At 48.3% G+C, this 21413-nt stretch overlaps 4 protein-coding genes across 14 annotated transcripts in view; 3 read left to right on the plus strand and 1 right to left on the minus strand.

The window, feature by feature from the left end:
- Nucleotides 1-321: 321 nt before the first annotated feature.
- LOC144991829 (uncharacterized) lies at nucleotides 322-9378 on the plus strand. Its single transcript, XM_078945612.1, has 2 exons — nucleotides 322-724; nucleotides 8755-9378. The coding sequence occupies exons 1-2, from the start codon at nucleotides 465-467 to the stop codon at nucleotides 8912-8914; spliced, it is 420 nt and encodes a 139-aa protein (XP_078801738.1). The 5' UTR covers nucleotides 322-464; the 3' UTR covers nucleotides 8915-9378.
- A 1112-nt stretch (nucleotides 9379-10490) lies between these two features.
- On the plus strand, nucleotides 10491-11704 carry bsnd (barttin CLCNK type accessory subunit beta). Its single transcript, XM_011473731.4, has 3 exons — nucleotides 10491-10814; nucleotides 10890-10966; nucleotides 11409-11704. Exons 1-3 carry the CDS (start codon nucleotides 10638-10640, stop codon nucleotides 11506-11508), a joined length of 354 nt encoding a protein of 117 aa, XP_011472033.1. The 5' UTR covers nucleotides 10491-10637; the 3' UTR covers nucleotides 11509-11704.
- Nucleotides 11705-13402: 1698 nt separating this feature from the next.
- pcsk9 (proprotein convertase subtilisin/kexin type 9) lies at nucleotides 13403-19105 on the plus strand. 4 transcript variants are annotated; one of them, XM_020702944.3, is made up of 12 exons: nucleotides 13403-13787; nucleotides 13882-14073; nucleotides 14636-14768; nucleotides 15234-15367; nucleotides 15445-15586; nucleotides 15896-16092; nucleotides 16159-16342; nucleotides 16418-16594; nucleotides 16667-16815; nucleotides 16879-17044; nucleotides 18239-18420; nucleotides 18504-19105. In XM_020702944.3, the coding sequence occupies exons 1-12, from the start codon at nucleotides 13623-13625 to the stop codon at nucleotides 18696-18698; spliced, it is 2016 nt and encodes a 671-aa protein (XP_020558603.1). In that variant the 5' UTR covers nucleotides 13403-13622; the 3' UTR covers nucleotides 18699-19105. The 4 variants fall into 4 exon arrangements, with proteins under 4 accessions (XP_020558603.1, XP_011472034.1, XP_078801733.1 ...); XM_011473732.3 differs by having other exon boundaries at nucleotides 18254-18420; XM_078945607.1 differs by having other exon boundaries at nucleotides 16159-16594.
- Nucleotides 19106-19183: 78 nt separating this feature from the next.
- usp24 (ubiquitin specific peptidase 24) overlaps nucleotides 19184-21413 on the minus strand; it is a 30027-nt gene continuing 27797 nt past the window's right edge. For all 8 annotated transcript variants that reach the window (XM_023953986.2, XM_023953984.2, XM_078945604.1 and 5 more), the window contains one exon: nucleotides 19184-21256. In XM_023953986.2, coding sequence (XP_023809754.1) covers nucleotides 21194-21256 — 63 coding nt within the window. In that variant the 3' untranslated portion in view covers nucleotides 19184-21193. The remainder of the gene's footprint in view (nucleotides 21257-21413) is intronic.

Consider the following 21413-nt stretch of genomic DNA (forward strand, 5'->3'; position numbering starts at 1 on the left):
AAACGCACTTCCTTGCTGCGCGCGACCCGCCGCCCCTGTCAGAGGAAGTGCTCACCCACAAGGAACATCCACTCCTATCTATGTGGCCTCATCTCTCCCCCACAGCCGGAAATGAGTGTCCAGCTGCCGGGGCAGAAGGCAGAGTGGCAGCAGGGCACATCGCGACCGGAGCGCGCGGGGCTTGCGTGGCGCACAGACGGACCCCAATAGTCGGATTTTCGTGAAGACGCCTGGCGGGCTACACGTGGAGATCCAGGGGCGGGGGCAATGCTGAAAGCTGCTGCTTGCTGAGATTTCCTCAAAGGTAGGGGGGGGGGGGGGGTCGTGGCAGTGCGCGCGCGGACTTTACGTGTTGCTCTCATCCATGCTCCCGGAGTTTTGCTGCTCTCAGAGCTTCCCTCTCGTCTGCATCTGCAGTTCTCCACCCGGACTCCAGCATCTGCAGCTGGAGGAGCCCTCCAGGCATGTCGGCCCATCACCGCACGCTGCTGTGCGTGGGCATGCTGCTAATGACTGCGGGAGGGGTCCTGGTCTTCCTTGTCAGCCCCCTTCAGATAGTACTGTTTCTGCTCGGAGTCTCTCTGGGCGTGGTGGGCTTGGCCCTGTTTATCACTGGACTGTGTTTGGCCATGAAGAACCTCCAGGTGGCGGTGCCAGGACACTTTCTCTTGCACCCCCGCACGGGCACGCGCTTCAACCCACAGCAAGCCCAGGCCATCCAGAGGTACACAAACAAACCTGCATGCGCGTCGGTTGTTGTCATAAGGTGAACTGTCACGTGGTGATCTGCAGACTCCTCTCCGCAATCAGAGCGCTGCAGTCAGCATGCATGTGTGCAGTCAGCATGCATGCGTGCAGTCGGCATGCATGCGTGCAGTCGGCATGCATGCGTGCAGTCGGCATGCATGCGTGCAGTCGGCATGCATGCGTGCAGTCGGCATGCATGCGCGGAGTCGGCATGCATGCGCGCAGTCGGCATGCATGCGTGCAGTCGGCATGCATGCGTGCAGTCGGCATGCATGCGTGCAGTCGGCATTCATGCGTGCAGTCGGCATGCATGCGTACAGTCGGCATGCATGCCAACATGTTCAGCCTCCTCAGCTTCCGCATTAATTATGAATGCATGATTAGACCTTGAGTGGTCTGTGCAGCTGGAACTGCAGATGGACCCCACCCAACAAGGAACAATTAGAACTCCCAAAACATTTACTCTCACAGCCTCACAATTTGATTGGTTTTACCCCAAAATATCTCAAAATTACCCCTCTTTCAGCTGAATAATGGAGGAACTTGGTCATTCTTACACTTAAGCCAACTAGAAAAAGTTTTTGGCCTGAAGCGATCTTTAATAGGAAGAGCGGTGCCTTGGTTTGGAGACTTGACATCACACTTTTAAAGTAAATGGGGGATAATCGGGAACATTTTTCTTCTTTTTAAAGAACTGCCCCCCCCCCCCCCCCCATCTTGTTTAAGAGATAGCTCAAACAGTGTCAAAAAGAGATTTAAGTCCAAGTTGGTTCAAAGTTCCATGTTAGCTTTAACTCCAAAGCATTCAAGTCATGTGGCTCCTGAACAAACCCAAATCACAGTGCCTCCTCCACCGTGCTTGACTATTTGTTTGAGAAGTTTGAACTAAAAGGCTTTCTCCCAAATTGACCTTTAAAGTACAACTCCAATCACCTTTTGATCTGTTTTAAACATGATTCCAGTGGACTTTTAATTATGCGTATGTAGTTTTTAGCCAAAATCAAAAACCTGTATCGCTTACTATGACATAGTTTCTGTAGAGTGGCAGGAGTTCATCAGAAACTCACTTCTGAGTTGTGGGTGGGACTGTTGGCACGGAGTAAGCCTGCCTTCATTTCCCATCATCCATTTGTTTATGTTCTCTGCCACCAGCTTACTGCCCCTCACTCCACCAACCTAACATTACTGACGCAACAAAAATGGTGAGCAACACCAGATCCATCCAGCTCTACAGTTTAGATCCAGATTCCAGCTCAGACGCAGAAAACAAAGACGTTCATGGATCTATTTGTCTGACAGTGGATGATCAGAATGGAGCAGAGCAGGAAGCTGGTGTTCCGCTGACTGTAGATTTTACGTAACAAGTACAATCTTCTCAAATTACAGTTTTTCATTTGCTCCGGATTCACAACAATTCAAATAAAGAAATACTCAGAAATGTCGTTGTAATCTTGATTTTCTTTAAATGTGTCCTCCAATATGAGAAAAATCCTAAAAGAACCTGTTAAAAACACCAAAAACTGGATTTTCACTGGAGTGGTTCTTTGAAGCTAAGCAGCTCCAGTGTAGCGTATTTAATTTATTTTTTATCAGACACTGGTTTGTTTTGTAATGTAAAACGTACCGACATGTTTCGGTGGAATGTCTTCCACCTTCATCAGGGTCGTCATCAGATGGTGGTGATGTGACGTCTTTAAAAAACAGCTGATTGTGACTGAGGCGGAGTCACCTGTCAAACTTTGACAAGTGACTCCGCCCCTTGATGTCCGTTTTTTGCTGGAGGATGTTGCTCCAGGTGTGGGAGAGCAGGAAGGCTCCCTCATCCCTGTTCATGGAAGTATGGGTTTTTTAAAGACGTCACATCACCACCACCTGATGATGACCCTGATGAAGGTGGAAGACATTCCACCGAAACATGTCGGTACGTTTTACATTACAAAACAAACCAGTGTCTGATAAAAAATAAATTAAACACGCAGTATAATTTTATAGACACAATGAACCTCTTTGAATCAGCTCCAGTGTAGTCTCATTGTTTTAAAAACCTTGCAGGTATTTTTAGTCTCAGTTTTGGTTTCATTTTCTTTTAGAAGAAGAAAATCCTTTTTCTTACCAAGCTTATTTCTTGGGATTGTGTCCTCGAGGGTTAAAAACACACACATCTGCTCAAACTGAATAAAACTTCGGCTTTTATGGAAAATGTCACATGGTGATTGGATTGACTTCAACTCATCCTGATGGGGCCAGTAAGGAATCCCCCTGTTGTTGCCCACATTGCTGTTATTACACAGATGACGAAGCAGGAAAAACTGTTACTGCTCAATCAGAAGCACAAAACCCCCAACAGCCTTATATTAGGATTATCCCTTGTGCTATCCTAGACACTTTACCATTGGGAGTTGGGTCATCTAGACCCACTAGACAGTGTTCTGAACCTTTTTTCTTCAATGATTTGTGATCTTCACTGGTGTCCATGGATTACATGAAATCTTTCCACCTTTATCCACCTTTGTCATGGTAGGGAGAACACCTCAATGGAAGGGGGGGGGGGGGGGGGGTGGGGTCATCTAAGATAGCACAAGGTTTAAAAAAGCTAAAAGCAATGTTTCCAAACTGTTATGTTCACACAGACTTTGCTAAAGTAGTGCAGCTGAGTGCCAGCCTGTGGAGAGGGAAGCCCTGGCACAGAGAACAATAGACTGGCTCCACAAATCATGCTGGCTCTGCTTCCTGCTTCTTTGCAACCTTGCAGAAAGATACTAGAACAAGGCAGAAAAAGGGTCTTATTTGAAACACATCTATTAGAGTGTATTCCCTGTGCAGCCAGACAAGCCAGGGAGGCGTGTTCAGAGAGTAGATCTTTGGAGAAGGTCATGCTGAAAAAGTCTGGCACAGAACTGACAAAGGTCATCTACGATGGCTCTGCTCATTTTCCAGCAAGGCGGAAAAAAAGACCCAAAAGAACAAGATCAGGGGGCCTCATTTACGACAGTGGCACAGGTGGTTGAGCGGGTCGTCCAATGATCGAAGGGTTGGCGGTTCGATCCCCGCTCCCACCAGCCAAAATGTCGTTGTGTCCTTGGGCAAGACACTTCACCCTCCTTGCCTCCAGTGTGGCTCCACTGGTGTGTGGATGTGTATGAATGATCCCGGTGATGGCCAGAGGGGCCGTAGGCGCGAAATGGCAGCCACGCCTCTGTCAGTCTGCCCCAGGGCAGCTGTGGCTACAACAGTAGTTACCATCACCAAGAATGAATGAGGAGTGAATGAATAATGGACACAATGTAAGCGCTTTGGGTGTCTTGAAAAGCGCAGATAAATCCAATCCATTATTATTATTATTATTATTTATAAAACTTTGCGTAGGATTTGCGTCAGAAGTGGCGTACAGATGAAACATAGGACGTGCGTACGCACAGAAATATTCGGATTTATAAAACCGTGCGCACGCACATCCTACGCATCTTTCCCTTAATAAATCACAACCAATTCTAAATGCTGCGCAGCTTTTGCGGTTTCATGACACGCCCATAGTTGCCCATAAATAGTCCGTGAAATCTTTGGCGAGGTGGAAAAGAGGAGAAAAGTGTTGTTTGGAGGGCACAGTGTGGGCATTACTAATGCCAAAAAGGTACTTGAGTGGCAAACGGTGGCAGACGCCAAATGCTGCAGCCTCACAACCTCGGACCGTGGCCGAAATAAAAAAGAAATGGTCAGACATCGAAGTCGAGGCAAAAAAACGTCTAGCGCTGCATCGCCAGAGTGTGTCTGCCACGGGGGGGGGCTGACCCCTTTTGATGAGAGACTGGCGGCAATTATTGGGGAATCCCTTTTAAGTGGAGTGGTAACTGAGGCGGAGGGGGACACGACGTGCCAGATGCACCGGGTGACACACCCCCAAAAGCCCGCAGTGGTCCCAGAGGACGGCTCGAGGAAGTCGGAACCGGCTCATAAGCCAGTCGTCCTCGTTTGCCAGCACGTCTCCTTGCTGTCTAAAGATGCGTTCACTCCCAATTCTTCCATTTGCCACATCTTCTAAGAGCGCAAGATCAGCCATTGTGGGTCATTACGCATTGTGATGGGGCATTTTATTTCCTTCCATTTAATTACATCTGACAAGCTACAGATGTCGGTAATAATCCACGTGGAAATGGGAAATTGATCAGTGCAAATGTAATTTCTTGTTGCTTTCTGAATGGTTGAGACATACGCCATACATTGTTTTATCAAAAATAAAACAAACTAAGGGCACGAATACGTGCATGAATACCATAATTCTTCTTTCCCCAGTGGACAATTAATGCATCTCTCTCTATCTATCCATCTGTCTGTCTGATTGCACCTATATCTGCTCCGCCAGACGGACACATTGACGGGAATGTCAGTTTTGTACATTATTTCGTTCTGTTAACTATATTATTTATGAGGATGAATTGCACAACATGCCAATATTGCAGAACATATTTCACTTTTCTTTTTGCAAATAAGTGTTCATTTGAATTTCTGTTGTGTCTTCCGTTTAATTTTTTTGTTTGTTTCACTGCTGATCGATCAAACGGGTGTTCGTGTAGGCTGTTAATTGTAAGACTTGCTTTGTGAAGTCGTCATGTTATTTATGAGAGGCAGTATTGTCATTTTCACTTTCACGTGTTTCTTCCATCTGCCGACGGTGTCGCCGTTTCTCATTTCACCCGTTTTTGTGCGTACGCCTGGGTCAGAGCTTGCGTGAAGGACCGCACATTTTCCCGTCAAGTTTGCTTTTTAGAAATCTCAACTATTGCGTAGTGAGTGGCGTACGCCTTCTTTTGTGCGTACGCAACGTTTATAAATGAGGCCCCTGGTCTTTTAAACCTGCATGGAGGCAACAGAAATCATGTTGGTGTACGAAAAGAGGATTAGATTTACAGTGATTCCTGAATAGAAGGGATGTGCTGCATTTTGGCCACGGAAAGCCTTTAATGTTGGTCGTATATGTTTTTAGTTCCTTAACCCTTGTGCTGTCTTAGATGACCCCATACATTGACGTGTTCTCCCTACCATGACAAAGGTGGATAAAGGTGGAAAGATTTCATGTAATCCATGGACACCAGTGAAGATCACAAATCATTGAAGAAAAAAGGTTTAGCGCACTGTCTAGTGGGTCTAGATGACCCCACTCCCAATGTTAAAGTGCCTAGGATAGCACAAGGGTTACAAAAGTAGAAGGATGTTGAGCTGATGGTGGAGAGAGACTAAACTGGATGGAAATGCATTCAGAAACTGTTTCTGTGTGGACTTCAAGGCAGTTACAACCTTTAAAAACGGTTAAAACTAGAAGGAGCTGCATTTCCGGAAGAAAATGGGGTTGAATGCTTTATTGCTGAAGGAAAATGATACTGAAAGGGTAGTGATTGGCAAAAATAAACAAAAAAATAAAGAAATGATCAAAGTTGACCATAAATAAAGTGAAAACAGCACAATAACAATTGTAGAAGTTAAGCGGCAAAAAAGGACGGCAGATACTATAATTTGATTTGATTTTGATTTGAAATTGTTTATTTCAAGCAATCAAATAAGAATAATATACAAAAACAATACAGTCATCAGTTATACATTTATACAATGACGAATCAAACTTAGAATAATTAGACATAATTAATAAATATTGTTTGAAAGGGAGTGGAAGGAAGCAAACTTATATAATCCCACCCCGTTATATTATAACCATTTTATTACAAGATTTATCAATATCCGGTTCCTAGAAAGCACATGACAAAGATGAATTACTTAAATTATGTAAAAAAATACCTTTTTAGAAATCAACATGGCAAATACAGATCAGTTATTAAAAATATATGCAGATGTTTCTTATAAAAGTCATGTATATGACTAATAAAAATAATACTATATTAGTAAAATAGACATTACACAGTTTCAAAAACGTTCTTAGCAAAACCTGATCAAGTATCAAAAGTTAAAATATGTGCAAAATTGTTACATTAGGAAAAATCACGAGTCAATTTTTGGAGCAAGTGAAGTAATATCATTAGAAATCAATCAATTAACCATTTTCAATAATTGATTAATCATTTATTTTATTATTTTATTTTTATATATATATATATTTTTTTATAAGAAGGTAATGCTGTGAAATAAAATAAAAAAGGGTCCATAATCTGTTGATTGTCCAAGGTTGGTAATAAAGAAAAAAGAGAAACAGGAAAACAATTAGTTGAATGCTTTTTAGCACTCAACCAATAAACTAAAAAAAAAAATTCTGTTTTAAAAGAACCGGGATCCACGGAGACTTTAGTATGTGAGTCTGACTGCAGGGACCCAAAAATGACCTCCCTCAACAGATTCTGATGTCTTTCTGTCATGAGATTGATAAATCAGTGGGATTTTTTTTAAAAATTGTATTGATTACAATAACTGCTTGAAATAAATCAAATCAAATCAAAATGTCCTGATCGGGTGGTTTTTGGCTCCGATCCGATTCCAACTCGTTTAATTTTCAGTATCTGCCGATACCGAGTCCCAAACAGATACTTTTGTGAAACATAAAAAAAAAAATTGATAAACAGACACCCCCCCCCCTCCTATTTTTGCTTTATCCACCTGCTTTCATCATTTAACACTTGAACAGACACATTTCTGTGATGTAGCTTTGTGATGGACCAGGCGATCATCGGTCTAAGACCACAGGTAGTTAGTCCAAAAATAAATCCTTTTAATGCCAGACAAAACCCACAAAGTCCAACTGAACAAACATTACTGGTTATTGGGGGGGTTGAAACCAAAACATGAACAGAAACACCTCCCACCTCCCTCGTGGAGTCCAGGCAGTGGTAGAACCCTCTTCGCCGTTTGGCTCCATCTTTAGGCCACTTCAGGCAGGTACAGCTCCACACGACAGAGCAACAAACACGAATAACCCAGCAGATGAAGTGGAACTGAACACCACACCTGAAGGTGTGACTGCAGCCAACAACAAGAGAAAATAATCCAACTATTCACTAAAAAAACTATAAACTATTAAACAGGTTTTTTAATCATATAAGAAAGTTTGGTGGCTGTAGTTTCAGGATGTTGAGAACATTTTTCATCAGATGTGATTCACATCTCCATTAGAAATGAAAAACAAACTTCTATGATTGTTGTTGTAGCATGAATGTGATGAGTTACCATGTCTAAATCATATTAATGGAACCATTTATTAGTTCCGGTTGTTTGTGAGAGTTTGGATTTATTTAGGCCTTTTTTCCCGTGCCTGCACTCTGCAGCCGCCTCACTGCCGTCTCTCCGTCGGCAGCAGGAGAGCGACGTTCTCATCACGAAGAAACAAAAACCAAATCTTTTTTGGTTGAAATGCCTGTTTAGGTCAATGTTTTAGTTGAGACAAAACCCAAGAGACACTTGGTAACAGTTTTCAACGTTTAAGACATTTATTGAGCCCCGAAGTGAGTCTGTGAATACTTTCTAACTTTAGTGATCCGTTTCTGTTAGCGTTAGCCTCCTGCTCAAACTGCTGCCGTATTCTGCGGCGCTCTATGAGAGTAAAATGTCGTGATCCCTTCACGATATGCAGACATGTATTTGTAACGACAAGCTTGAAATATAAAGCCTTGATCAAAATGATAAATATTTCAATCTGATCACTAATCGGGAGACGACATCTGATACAGATGGAGTCTGGCGCTATGTGATCGATCACACATCCCTTTTGTCATCAGTGGCGAGCAGCAACTGGTTTGCTTTGGCTTAAGACTTTCAGGTTCTGGAATGGAGTCGACAGCATCTTGAAGAAACAGAAATTATGGGATGGCCACTGCTGTTCAGTTCCATCCTGCGAAGAAAAATGAGGGACAGTTTCGGATTCTCCTTCGGGAGAGCTGAGCAGCCTCTAAAAGGATGACTGTCATCGTGTTTCATGTTTAAAATGTCTTCTGTTGGCTTGTTTGGTCTGAACACATGAGAGTTTATTCTGAAGAACCATGGTTCATGTCCTGTCTGTCCCCCACCTGTCAGGAGGTTGGACCGCATCCGACGGGAGATGTCGTCCGACTCCGTTGAAGAGCCCCCAGAGCCCGAGCCTCCGCTTCCGTGCACGCCGCCGCCCTGGACCATGGAGCCGCCTCCCTCCTACGACACGGTGATGAAGAGCCAGGAGCAAAGGGAGCAGCTTTAGCCCCCCCCCTGGACAGCCTCACCCACATCAGTGCCTGTGGTCCTCAGAGCCGTGTGACCGCTCAGATGGAAAGACGCCACCGTGCTCCAGGCGTGCTGCAGCAGGAGCAGAAAAAACGACAAGGATTGGAGTTCAGAAGACGAGTACTTCTCCGTTGTGCCTATTCAGTCCAGCAGGAGCGGGATCAGCTGATGCCTGTGGGACCCATGAGGTCTGAAAGACCCGGCCCACGCTACATTCCCAAAGAATACTAGTCAATCAGTTATTACAGAAACGAAAGTTAAAACCAAACAAGAAATTAAAGTTTTCTATGAGGCAACAAGAACTTATTTTCTTAAAGAACTTTATAACAAAAAGCCAAGCATGTATTAAGAAAACAGCACAGACTTTGGTGTCCGTTATATAAGAAGCTACCGACGTGTTGTTGCACAAGTGAAGAAATAAAAGACTCTTTAATACTGTAACTGACTGAGGATGAAGAGGTCTCTTTTATCAAACCAGCTTGGATGTCTAAGTCAGTGGATGCAAAGAGGTTACAGGTAGACAAATGTCAGCATCATTCAGTAGAATGCATGGGTTTCCTTCAGCTGGATGAGCAGACAGAGCTTTTCTCAATGTGTTTCTGAGCTGAGATGTGCAAACGCGGTAGACAAAGCCGACGTGTGGTGGCTCCAAACAGAAGAGTTTCCTCAGCTTCTCCTGTCTGGGATCCTTTCAACATCATTTGGCCTGTGGGAATATGAATGTGCAAGATTGAAACGTTTAGCCAAGTTTGACCAGAGAGGAGTTTGGGATGTGTCAGTCAGTGCTGGGCACAGTCGTGTCTGAATCGTGTCCATGTTTTAGCGCTCATCTGATGTCACTGTTTGCTTTTTTGGCACAAACTGGGAGACTGCTTCAGAACAGACCTGGTTAAGCCTTGTGCTATCTTAGATGACCCCCCCCCTTACATTGTCGTGTTCTCCCTACCATGACAAAGGTGGATAAAGGTGGAAAGATTTCATGTAATCCATGGACACCAGTGAGGATCACAAATCATTGAAGAAAAAAGGTTCAGAGCACTGTCTAGTGGGTCTAGATGACCCAACTCCCAATGTTAAAGTGCCTAGGATAGCACAAGGCTTAAATCTGCAGCGATGGAGTGAAAAAGCAGAGGAACCCGATAAAGAAAGAGGGTTCTGGAGACTCTTCTGTTTGCTTTGGTGAGAACTTTGGCTTCTTTATGACTTTGAGTCCTAAGCTTGAGAAGGTTCCCTTCAGGACTGTTGTCTTTCCTCCAAGTAAGGTTCGTGTCCACAAATCCTCTGCCGGTCACCAGTCTATGTGTCATATGTATACAATCCAGGTGTTTTATTAGTCTGCTTTGGTCTCATTTCACTACAAAGTGCCTCAGGCAGCGACAGCAGAATGCTGACAGGACTGTTATTTACCGCTTAGCCTCCAGCATCACGCTGTGCCGGGGCAGCAGTAGTGAGCGGCTGTGACAGTGGACGGTTGGAGGAGATCCCATAAGAGACAGGTATCGGTGAAGATCAAACCGCTGTGAACTCAAAGCTCAGCTCTCCCTTTGGCCGGCAGCCTAAATCAAGGTGACCTGCCAGGTTACAGCTGACATTTTACACCTGAGCTGCAGTTTGTCTGCAGGCTGTAATGAGCAGCAGAGTGGAACCTTCTTCACCTTGAAGCGCTCTGTGGCTCCGCCTCGCTCAAAGAGCAGGCAGCGATGGCGGAGGGGAAGCCGTACAGGTACGGGCTGATCGTGGCCGGTCTGGGTGTGGTGGCGGTGGGCCTCTTCATCATGACGCAGGAGCAGCCTCACGTCTACGTTACCATGTGCGTTCTGGGCGTCAGCATGGTGTGTGTCGGGACGGCGTGGAGCCTCTGCCAGTGCTATCCCCAGGTAGATGGTTTGGAAAAAAAGGACTGAGGGCATTCATGAGGAGCCCGGTGTAGTAATGACAGGTGTGTTCATCAGGTGAGTGTGACCGCTGAGATCCGGAGGGACAGCCTGGATGGTTTGGTGCGTCCTGCAGCAGCAGAAGGAGATGAGAGGTACTGTCCCTCACCCGCTGAGCCCCAGTGCTCCTTCAGTTCAAGTCCTCCTTTAGCAGCATGTATGGAGGAGGCGCGAGTTGAATTCCATGTAGAAGTTATCATCTTGAATAAACGCTGAGTGGAGAGTGACTGAGAAGGGAAAAAGAAAGATAACCACCTTGAATGCTTTAACTACTCGTCCAAGAAAAGTTTTTCTTCCCTTGCCTATCGCCTGGCCTTTGAAAAACCCATCTTCAACATGTTGCTCCACCCTTTGGTTGAGCAGGAGGTCAAAGGGTTCGGTTGAGACAACACTGCAGGTGCAGAAGCTGGATCAGTGGTTCTGGTTCTGATTTGCTTCAGCTGCAGAGGAAGATGACCCAGCTCAGCTCTTTTAGAGCAGAAAGGCAGAGAATGTGGACGCGCTGGTGGAACTGGATTTCGTGTGATTTGCTTTCAGGGGCGCCGAGGCGCCGCCAGCTCCCTGCGGTCAGAAGACCAGCGCTTTTGTCCCTGAAGTGGAGAAGAGTCGCAGCTGTCCAACTCTGCAACTGGTCTGAAGGAGACACACCTTCATCCCAGGACCAGACACAGCAACACTGGGCCCCATCCTGCTGTCACAACCACGAACTCCCAGAATGCATCTGTGCTGCTGCTTGCTGGATGGCAGTGCCCCCATGGTTGCTGCAGTCTGGCCGAACATTTCTGAAAAAGAATGATGGGGAAATGTAAGAGTGCTGCATCACTTTGAGTCTTCGTGAAGTTAACAAGTGATTGACATGGGTTCACCAGAAGATGGCGCTGTTTGCTACATGACTAGAAACGATTGGCGTGCACGTTTGTGGATTACTAAATAACAAAACCTGACACCAACTTCAGCAGCAATCAGTGTTTTTGCTGACTTTGATTCCATGTGATGCTCTGGAAGCCCGTCTTTCTGCAGAACCTGCTCTCATTTCTTCTGGGTGGAAAATTCTGGGATGTTTCCTAAGAAAAACACTGAACATGAGTGCTGCTGTGATTTCTGTGTGATTGTTGCTGATGTGACAGCAATGAGGCCATCACAGACTTAGAGCGGACGTCTCCCAGTGTAGGTTTTTTCAGTGGAAACAGATCTAAAACGCAGATTCCTGTCATCTGAATTGAAGCAAACACTTGCAATGATGTGACCTCCTGAAGAAAAGGGCATGTAAACATGTGAACAAACACACCTTAACGTCTTTGATTTCAAATTCAAACTCCAGATGTATAATATCTCCTCTAACTTAGAACATGTCATAAGAAATGTTTTTACTGGAAATGCTGCTCAGACCTCATCTGATTTCCAAGCATTCAAACTTTGTAGCATTAAATGCAGAAAACAGGTACATTTGTTTAATGTTCATTATCAAAGCTGTTTCAGATTTTTCATTGCAATTTGCAAAACTTCATACAAGGAATTTCTAAAGAAACTTTACAATACATGACTGATTTTTAAAGTTATGGAAGAGGAAGGTGGCCTGTTTCCAAACTCCAAACATTTTTGTTTTGGAAACTCTCAGACGAACAGAAATCACACGTAACCCTTCTGCTGTCCTAGGCACTTTACCATTGGGAGTTGGGTCATCTAGACCCACTAGACAGTGCTCTGAACGTTTTTTCTTCAATGATTTGTGATCTTCACTGGTGTCCATGGATTACATGAAATCTTTCCACCTTTATCCACCTTTGTCATGGTAGGGAGAACACGTCAATGGAAGGGGGGGGTCATCTAAGATAGCACAAGGGTTCAAGAAGGACTGAGGTCCTGCAGTGGCTGGGATAGGCTCCAGCAACCCTAAAAGGATTAGGTCGGATGCTATAATCGACGGTGTAATTAGCTTTAAAGTGTGTTTTTTTATAACGTAAAATATATGATGTTTGGGGTAAATATTGAACATCCTGGATGCCTGAATCCGGTTTAAAAATGAGTAAACAAAGGGGTTTTCCTTTTCTTCCTTTTTATTTGAACAAAGGACGTTTCTGGATGAGGGGGTCTCATCATTTTGAAGAAGACTCCCCCTCATTTGAGCTCACTTGCATCCTTGGCGCCTTTTGAAGTATCAATTCTGCAGAGATATTCGGATCAATGAGTCAGATGTTGCAGAGTAAAGACACCCGTAAACAACAGAGACACCGGCAGGAACGCGCGGGCTCTGCGTGGAGTGTGTGGCGCGCTCGGCGCATTAAAACCGCGCGTAAAGATGGTGAACGAACAGGCGGGAGCGCGCGAAGAGGGTGAGCTGGGCACCAACATGTACACGCACAGCACATTCTTCAGATTCAGACGGAGCCAAGCACGTTTCCCCAGGCTCACATGTGACAACCACGGAGTGCTTTGGGGGGGCATGAAACATGACTCCCCAGAAAGAGGTGTTTTTAACGGACTGCGATCATTCGATACAAAAGCGGTGGCGTGAGCCACGGAGACGTCACCAGGCCCCGCCTTCAATTATAAGAATCAATTGTTCCCTTCTCGTTAAGTCGGAGCGGATGCTTGGAGGCTGGAGCGCCAACGCTCACGGCGCGCGCGTCTGTTGACTAAATCCAAAACTTCAGGAGAAGTCCAGCGGAGCTGCAGGGAAACCATCAGAGGTCCGCGGTTTGAATCCCGGAGTCGGTGTTCCGTGGGAGAAGAGTTCGGAAGGTGAGCAGGATGCGTCGCGCCTGCGCCTGGATTGGCTGGGCGCTGTGTGTGTGCGCATCTGTGTCCGTGTGCGCGCAGGACGACCCCGAGGACGACGGTATGATCCCCGAGGACGGAACGCAGCCGGAACGTGGAGGAGCCGGGGCCGCCGCCGAGTTCCTCAAGAGCAACAAGGTGAAGTCAATACAACTCATTGAGAACACTTCTGAACCAGCGCGTCATCCACCAGAAACGCGCGCATCACCTGTGGACTCCTGTGGTCATACAGGCGGCGTGGCGCATGCCTGGCCAGTTCCTGGTCATTCTGCACCAGGATACGCACGAGTCTCAGGTCCAGAGAACCATCAGGCGGCTGCGGGCCAGAGCAGCCCGGAGAGGGCACCCGGTGCAGGTCCTGCAGACATACTCGGGCGCTCTGCGGGGCTTCCTGGTCCAAATGAGCCGGGAGGCGCTGCAGCTGGTGAGTTAGTGGAGGGGAGAAACTGGCGTTTGACCGAAAAAAGTCAAAAGAAATGACCCTGAAGACCTCTGTGACCGGGTTTGGATTGGAGTGCATGATGGAGACGTTGAGACTTGTCAAAAGTGTGATCCATTTTAAAACAAAATTCTTTCTAAACAGTGAAAGCTCAAAGCGATGCAAAAAAGATTTGTTTGCCTCCTCTGTTCAGAGAAACATGACTTTGTTGCAGCTGAAGGACGTCCGTCCATTTCCAGCTATAGGAATTCATATTTATGGGCTTTAAGTAGCTTTTCTGAGAAAAGCACAAGTTAGTCTTTGTGAACTATGAAGCCTGGGGGCAAAGTCAGGGGCTGCAGTCCTGGCAGAATAATAAAGCCCACAGTATAGAAAAACTGAGAAGGATGACCATCATGGAACACCTGACAGGTGAAATCTGTGTGGAGAACCAGTCATCAGTTCTGTTGTGGGTCCAAACGTTGAACAGCTTCTCAGTCTTCTGCAGGCAAATCAGATGTAGGCCACGTTTTCCTGTAAATCACTCGTTTGACCATCTTTCCATCAGGCGGTGACGCTCCCTCATGTCCACTTCATCGAGGAGGACTCTTACATCTTTGCCCAGAGCGCCCCCTGGAACCTGCAGAGGCTGCTGCAGCCGTACGGTGGCATCCCGCAGAACGGAACATACAAACCTCCAAGTGAGCCCCAGCCGCAGCCCTTGGTGAACGATTCCTCCAGAGAAGATCACACGCTGTGTTCATGAGCGCTCAGAGCAGCTGCTGTTTGGGGAGGTCTGGCAGAGCGGGACTGATGGAGTCAAATCTACAGTCCGCACAGCAGAGCAGGCTTTGTCGGCCTCCTCTATCCATCGTGAGGATATAAATACATCAGGGACAGTAAGAAATCAGAGATTGAGCCGTTCCTCTCTGCTAAACCTCATCAGATAACAAAGCAGCCACTTGGCATTTGTTATCACCATGGCAACCTTTAATTGCACATGGCCCCATGCAGCCTTTCAGACGGGCTAACAAGTTGATTCCTGCCACTCTGCATGATTAAACAAACTGAAAGCTGCTGAAGCCTCTGCCTCTTCACAAACTAGACTTTTCCTCAACTTCATGTTCCCCCTCCTGAGGTAAAAACCTTCAGTCTGTCCTCTGCAGATGATGGAGGGATGGCAGAGGTGTATCTGATGGACGGCAGCATTCAGAGCTCTCACAGAGAGGTCGAAGGGCGAGTGCTCATCACAGACTTCAACAATGTCCCCGAAGAGGACGGAGTCAGAGTGCACAAACAGGTTTGCCACCTGAGCTGCAGCTCACCAACCTTTCCCGTCCGTGCACCCCCTGTGACCTGTGCTCCTCCGTCCTGCAGGCCAGCCAGTGCGACAGTCACGGCACACACCTGGCAGGTGTCGTGATCGGATCGGATTCAGGCGTCGCTCGAGGCGCCGGTGTCAACCTGGTGCGAGTGCTCAACTGTCAGGGGAAAGGGACCGTGTCAGGAGCTCTGGCAGGTACTCATGAAGAAGACGCCATAGTGTCTGAAAGCGTGGGGGGGGGGGGGGGGGGGGGGCGTCTCACTTTCAGTCCAACATGATAAAATCTGAGACAAGGATCGGCTGGAATCAACAGATTAACTTTAGACTGAAATGTTTACGTGTTCCTGTCCGGGCGGGAACTTCTCTTTGAAGTCGCCTTATCCAGTCCAAATAGTTCTTGGCCCTAAATTTCGTCCACACTGGATGCTTCAGTACTTTGGTGCTGACAGCAGGACCATGCTGGAGGTGTACCGGGAGGCGGTTAAAGCTCTGCGCCTCTTTCAGGAATGGAGTACATCGGCGTGACCCTGCAGGCTCGGCCGGTGGAAGCGCTGGTGGTTCTGCTGCCGTTCATTGGCGGCTTTAGCCGTTCGCTGAACGCGGCATGCAGAGAGCTGGTGTCTCATGGGGCCGTGGTCATCGCGGCGGCGGGGAACCACAGGGACGACGCCTGCCTTTACTCACCTGCCTCCGAGCCCGAGGTGACCCCATCACTAGGGAGCCTCTTTAATAGACTGGCTGGACGTGACCTTTAACCTCTCCAACAGGTGATCACAGTGGGGGCGGTGAACTCAGCAGACCAGCTCATGTCACAGGGCGCAGGCGGTAGCAACTATGGCCGCTGCGTGGATGTGTTTGCGCCCGGAGATGACATTGTGAGCGCCAGCAGTGACTGCAGCACCTGTTTCACCTCCCGCAGCGGAACGTCGCAGGCCGCCGCACACGCTGCAGGTGCGCTCACGCACAGACACACACACCAGAAACACAAACACCAAAGAATCTTCACACTTTGGTTTGTGTGTCCAGGGATAGCAGCCGTCATCCTGTCGTCCAATCAGAATGTGTCTCCGGTGCAGGTCCTGCAGATGATGCTGCATTACTCCATCAGCAACACCATCAACCTTCTGCCTCTGCCTGAGACGCTCCGCCTCCCCACTCCCAACCTGGTGTCAGCCATGCCCTCCATCGGGGACCTGACAGCAGGTCAGCGCTTCGCCGTCTAACCCGACGGCCCGCACAGAGCTGAGCTCACGCCGCCGTCTCCTTCACTTGCAGACCGGGAGCTTCTGTGCCGCTCCGTCTGGTCAGAGAGGTCCGGACGAGGACGCGGCGACGTGGCGGCGAGCCGGTGTCGCCAGGGGGAACAAATGATGAGCTGCAGCAGCGTGGCCCCTGATGGAGCTGGAGTGGGGGAATCCATCTCTGTGAGTTCAGCCACACACTCGGGCCCCACCGCGCCGTCCACTTAACCTCCCGTGTGTTTACAGATGCGCGCTGGTCACATGGAGTGCGTCGCCCACAATGGTCCGTCAGGTAACGGCGTGTATGCCGTGGCCCGCTGCTGTGTGATGGGGGGGCTGACGTGTCAGCCCTACGCTGGCTCTGAACCCGGACGGGAGGCGCAGTGTGCAGAATCCCAGCAGCACCTAAGCGGTGAGCAGAGCGCCGGCTGAAGCATGCAGGGAGGGGTCAAAGGTTAAGCCCACTCGAGTGGTGGTGTAGTTCATCCATGATGACCAAAAAGAGGAGGAACAGAAGAGAGGACCAACCAAGTGTCCTCCTGATGCGGCTTCGTCTTCCTGCATGAGCAGCTCAAGTCGGAACCACCTTTTCTTTCTGACATGTGACCCTTTGACAGCAGTGCTTTGAACTCCCATGATGCAATGCTGGGTTGAAAGCTGCGTCTGCCATGTCCTCTTTGTTCTTTCCTGTTAAGCCTCAGACGTTTCTCCTCATTCCTGACTCCAGAAGGCGTCGCTGCTTTTCATCTTCAAAGACTCGTCACTGCTTTCTCGCTGAGATTTGAACGGTTAATTCTAAACTGGTGTGAAAATAAATTGCGATTTGCAACATCAGTGATCAATGTTGCGATGACGACATAACTTGCGATACATGAACAAATAACAGAATGTCTAAAAACATAATTTCCATTTCCCTGCAACAGAGTCATTTAAATAAGAATCAACATAACATCCATTACTCTCCAACTGACCCTCGTGTACATAGGAGGCGAGCATCTAACATCAAAGGATTCCATCTGACTGGTCAAATGCATTATGGGATTTGACTTCTTTAATACTTCAAGCTGCCGTAAGATTGTATGAGCACATGTAAGGTTTTCGCCCTCTTTTGTGACTGCGATTTATTATACAAGACGATTTATTTGCGATTGATTGCGCAGGCCAAACCTAAGGTTAGACAGCAGCTGGTCAGGTTCTGAAAACGGACTACAGATTAAAAGTCTGAAAGGAAAATACCGCCAGAATAAAAGTCTTCTGCCTGCGCTATTTAAAGCAGGAAGGCTTCGGCAGCGGTGAGGATGGCGGTCTCCTCCCACGCAAACCCGGTTAGTGAAACAAAAGCGAGCTGGGCCTTCAAATGTTCTGGTCCTACAAATTTGAAGGCAATCTTTTTGTCTGATGGCTTCAACAGGTAAAAAATGATCATAAAGACAATTAAGACGGCTTTTCAGTTCTGGGGGCTTTGAGTTCAGATTTCAATAGAAGGTTCCAGTTCCTGCATTTGGAGCGTCTGGGTTCTTATGTTGCCGTAGGAGTTTACCTGAGTGGTAAAAGGGTTTGAATGTAAGCCATGTGTGCCCCCCCCCCGGCCCTTCAGCTCATGCAGGTCATTCCTTTCCAGGCTGCACAGCTCACTCCCCAGCTGAGCTCCTGCTGGACTCACGGCCGCATCCCAAACACAGGCGGCGCTGCACGGCAAGGGAGGGCGTCACATCCCAGGCGGTGTGCTGCCACGCCCCCTCTCTGGAGTGCCGCCTGTTGGAAACTGTTTCTCTGGACACAGACCAGGTGCGCCTTTAACCTTTGCGGGTCTGCTGAGCACGGCCGGGATTCATCCCTCACCCTCTGCTGTGTCTGGGACTTTCTCACAGGTGGAGCTGTCCTGTCTCTCTGGTTGGACTCTGACGGACTGTAAGGCCATAACTGAGGGGTCAACCGTTGTGGAGCCAGTTGCCACGGGCAACAGCTGCCTCATCCGTGGTGCAGCAGGAGGGAATAGGATTGCAGGCGTAGCTGCCTGCTGCAGAGTCACCCCAGAGAGAGATCCTGAAACCAAAGCCAACTGACCCAACACGACCCTGAGCTCCGGTCATCGGGACGGGCGTACGCGTTTCTAACCGGTCCACTCCAAAAACAAAACATGCCTAACATTTAAATGCAGCGTGAAACGCTTTACAAGTTTAGCTTTTGGCTAAAATCCTTTTAAACCCAACAGAGATTCTGAGCATGTGAATAGTTGTGTATTGTATGAACGCCGTGGTGCTGAGTGACAGCAGCGGCGGCGGCGGCTTGACGACGGCTCAGTCGGGCTGCACGGTTGTGGGTAATCAGCCTGATTAGCAAGCCGAGTCTTCTGGGGAACAGCAGGTTCTCTCTGGAGAGAAGTCACAAAGGAGAACGTGTTTCTGCTGTCACCCATCATCTGTACGGAACTGTGGAAGAGTAGCTGAAAATAAAAGGTCAATGCAGCCAACTGCTTCGTCTGCGTGAACACGTGCACACACACGCACACACACACACACACACACCAAGGCAAAAGATCTGGGGAGGGTTTGTGCATTCCAGTTTATTTTGTATCAAATTTCCGCTTAATCAAACTCTGATGTACAAATTAAAACTGCGTGGTAACATGCATTACAGGATCCTGCCACGTTGGAGGTGAAATCTCAAAATCCAAGAACAGTAAAAACCCGTATAGACGCTATTCCCGCCCACTCGTCCCTCCCTGCATTCCAGAATTAAAACAAGATTGATTGATTGAAGCCCCCCCTTAAGTTGCCGTGGTGATGTAGGACTGACAGGAGTCTGCAGTGGATGCAACCCAGGTTGCCAAGTGCTGCTCGGCAGACTTGCATCCAGCACAAACGCCGCTGGAAGGAGGAGCATGTTCGTGACAGAAAGTGCAAATGACCACAAAGGGGGAAGGGGTCCCCCCCCCCATCACATGACCATCGTTACCACCAAACGTGCTGGAGCACAATGCCACAGGCCCAGCTAATGCCACAGAGCTGGGGCTGAGGGAGCAGCGACGGTCCCGTCTGCACCGCCGCTCCGTCCTGTAGGTCCTCGCGCGGTAAACACTGAACCTGTTAAAGCTGAAGACGGACCCGCAGAAACCGCCGTTGCAATATGCAAGTGTGACTTCAGTAAGACTACCTAGACTACGTCAGCATCTAAAGTTTGACCGCAGCGTGAACACAAGCAGCATTTTTCCCATCATCCCGTCCTGAAACCTGTGCGACAGCCTCCTGCAGCCGCACAGCCACGCCCCCTTCCACGTGAGACCGGCGGCGGCACCTCACTGGGCCAGTGGTCAGAAGAGGAGAGGCGTGGAGATCGGGAGGTTAAGGCACTTTCCGACTCCCGATCCCAGCGACGGGGACGACGGCACGGCAGAGAACCGGAGCTGCATTGGGATGAAGCTCCGCGTTTGGGATCCGAAAGGCAAAGCAAAGAAAACCCTTTGACTGGAAAAGAATCGGATGAAGCAGAGGTAACCGTGACGCCAACGCCGCATTCACCACAGAATGAGTGACACACACACTTGTCTGTTTATTTTTCATAACTTTTTCATAGTGTGTCATTCTTTGTGTGTGTGTGTAACCTTGGCACCTAAAAAAAAGGAAACGCGCTCCTGAACTCCGCCCCCCGGCGACACCGACGGACCGCTACGACCGACCTTCAAGATCAGCTTCTTCTTGCATAAGGCTGACGTTCCTAAGGAGGCTCTCCAGCATCAAAGAAAAGCGAGGATTGGATGAGGAGGATAAACCCGGCACATGCGGAGAGTGCTGAGCGCGGGCGGCACCGCTCCCCCCGGATCTGCTGACCGACACAGATCTGCTCTGAGACACACATCCTGTCGTGTCCCCTTGGCAACACCACGGGTCAAAGGTTAAGTCCCAGAAAAAGTGGCTGGCTATCAGAGTGGCACTGCAAAGACGAAGAGTTAAAAGCAAAAGACGAAGAGGACCGGAGCTCTGGAGGAACTGACCCAGGCTCCTGTACTTCACACTAAGCTGGACTGTAAAGTGCATCCTTAACCCCACCTCTGTCAAGTGCTCGTGTGTGGAGGAGTTTCCGTACAGAGGCTGTAGGTCAGTTCTTCCCGCGCAGCTCAGGGCACGGCCGCCATGACAGTAAGCTGACGCACCGGAAATCATACAACAGTGAAAATGTCTGCGCGAAAACATTGGCAAATATGAGCAGAAAAAATTGTTAAAACACAACCCGAACCCGTCCTCCACCTCGCCGTCATTCCCAGTGAATGAACCGTTAAAAGGATAAACTCAAAGTCATCCGTGATTGTGTGGAAGGACATCTGCATGTTTCACCTTAATCAACTCCGCTGCCCTTAATGATAATGCGTCTCCATCAGCGCCTCGGCTGCTCTGTAAGGAAGTAGTTCATGTGTATTCATAGCTCCTTGGTTGCCATGGCGACTGCGATAAAGAGTTCTGATTGGCCTGCTCATTGTCCTGCCCAATCAGAGGTGGAGTGCAGCCTGCTTCCACGGGCTGCCTGGGCCCGCGCTGCCTCTCCTTTGGAGGGATCCTGCCCGTTAGGGGTCCACATCCTCAAGATCGCTCTTTGAGTCGCCGAGCATCATGGGGGACTCGGACCCCTGCAGAGTAGAGGAGAATACCTTCAAAAAAGACCCTGCAGTGTGTTCCTGTGCAAGGCAGTGACAGCGCTTCGTGTCTGACATTTCATTCTCTGCAGTGCTGGAGCCAGAAAACGTCTGGCAGCCGTTCATTGTGCTGACGTGATGACAAGAACAC

This window comes from Oryzias latipes, chromosome 4, assembly GCF_053564925.1.
Source record: "Oryzias latipes strain Hd-rR chromosome 4, Olatipes_Hd-rR_3.1".
Classification (NCBI taxonomy): domain Eukaryota; kingdom Metazoa; phylum Chordata; class Actinopteri; order Beloniformes; family Adrianichthyidae; genus Oryzias; species Oryzias latipes.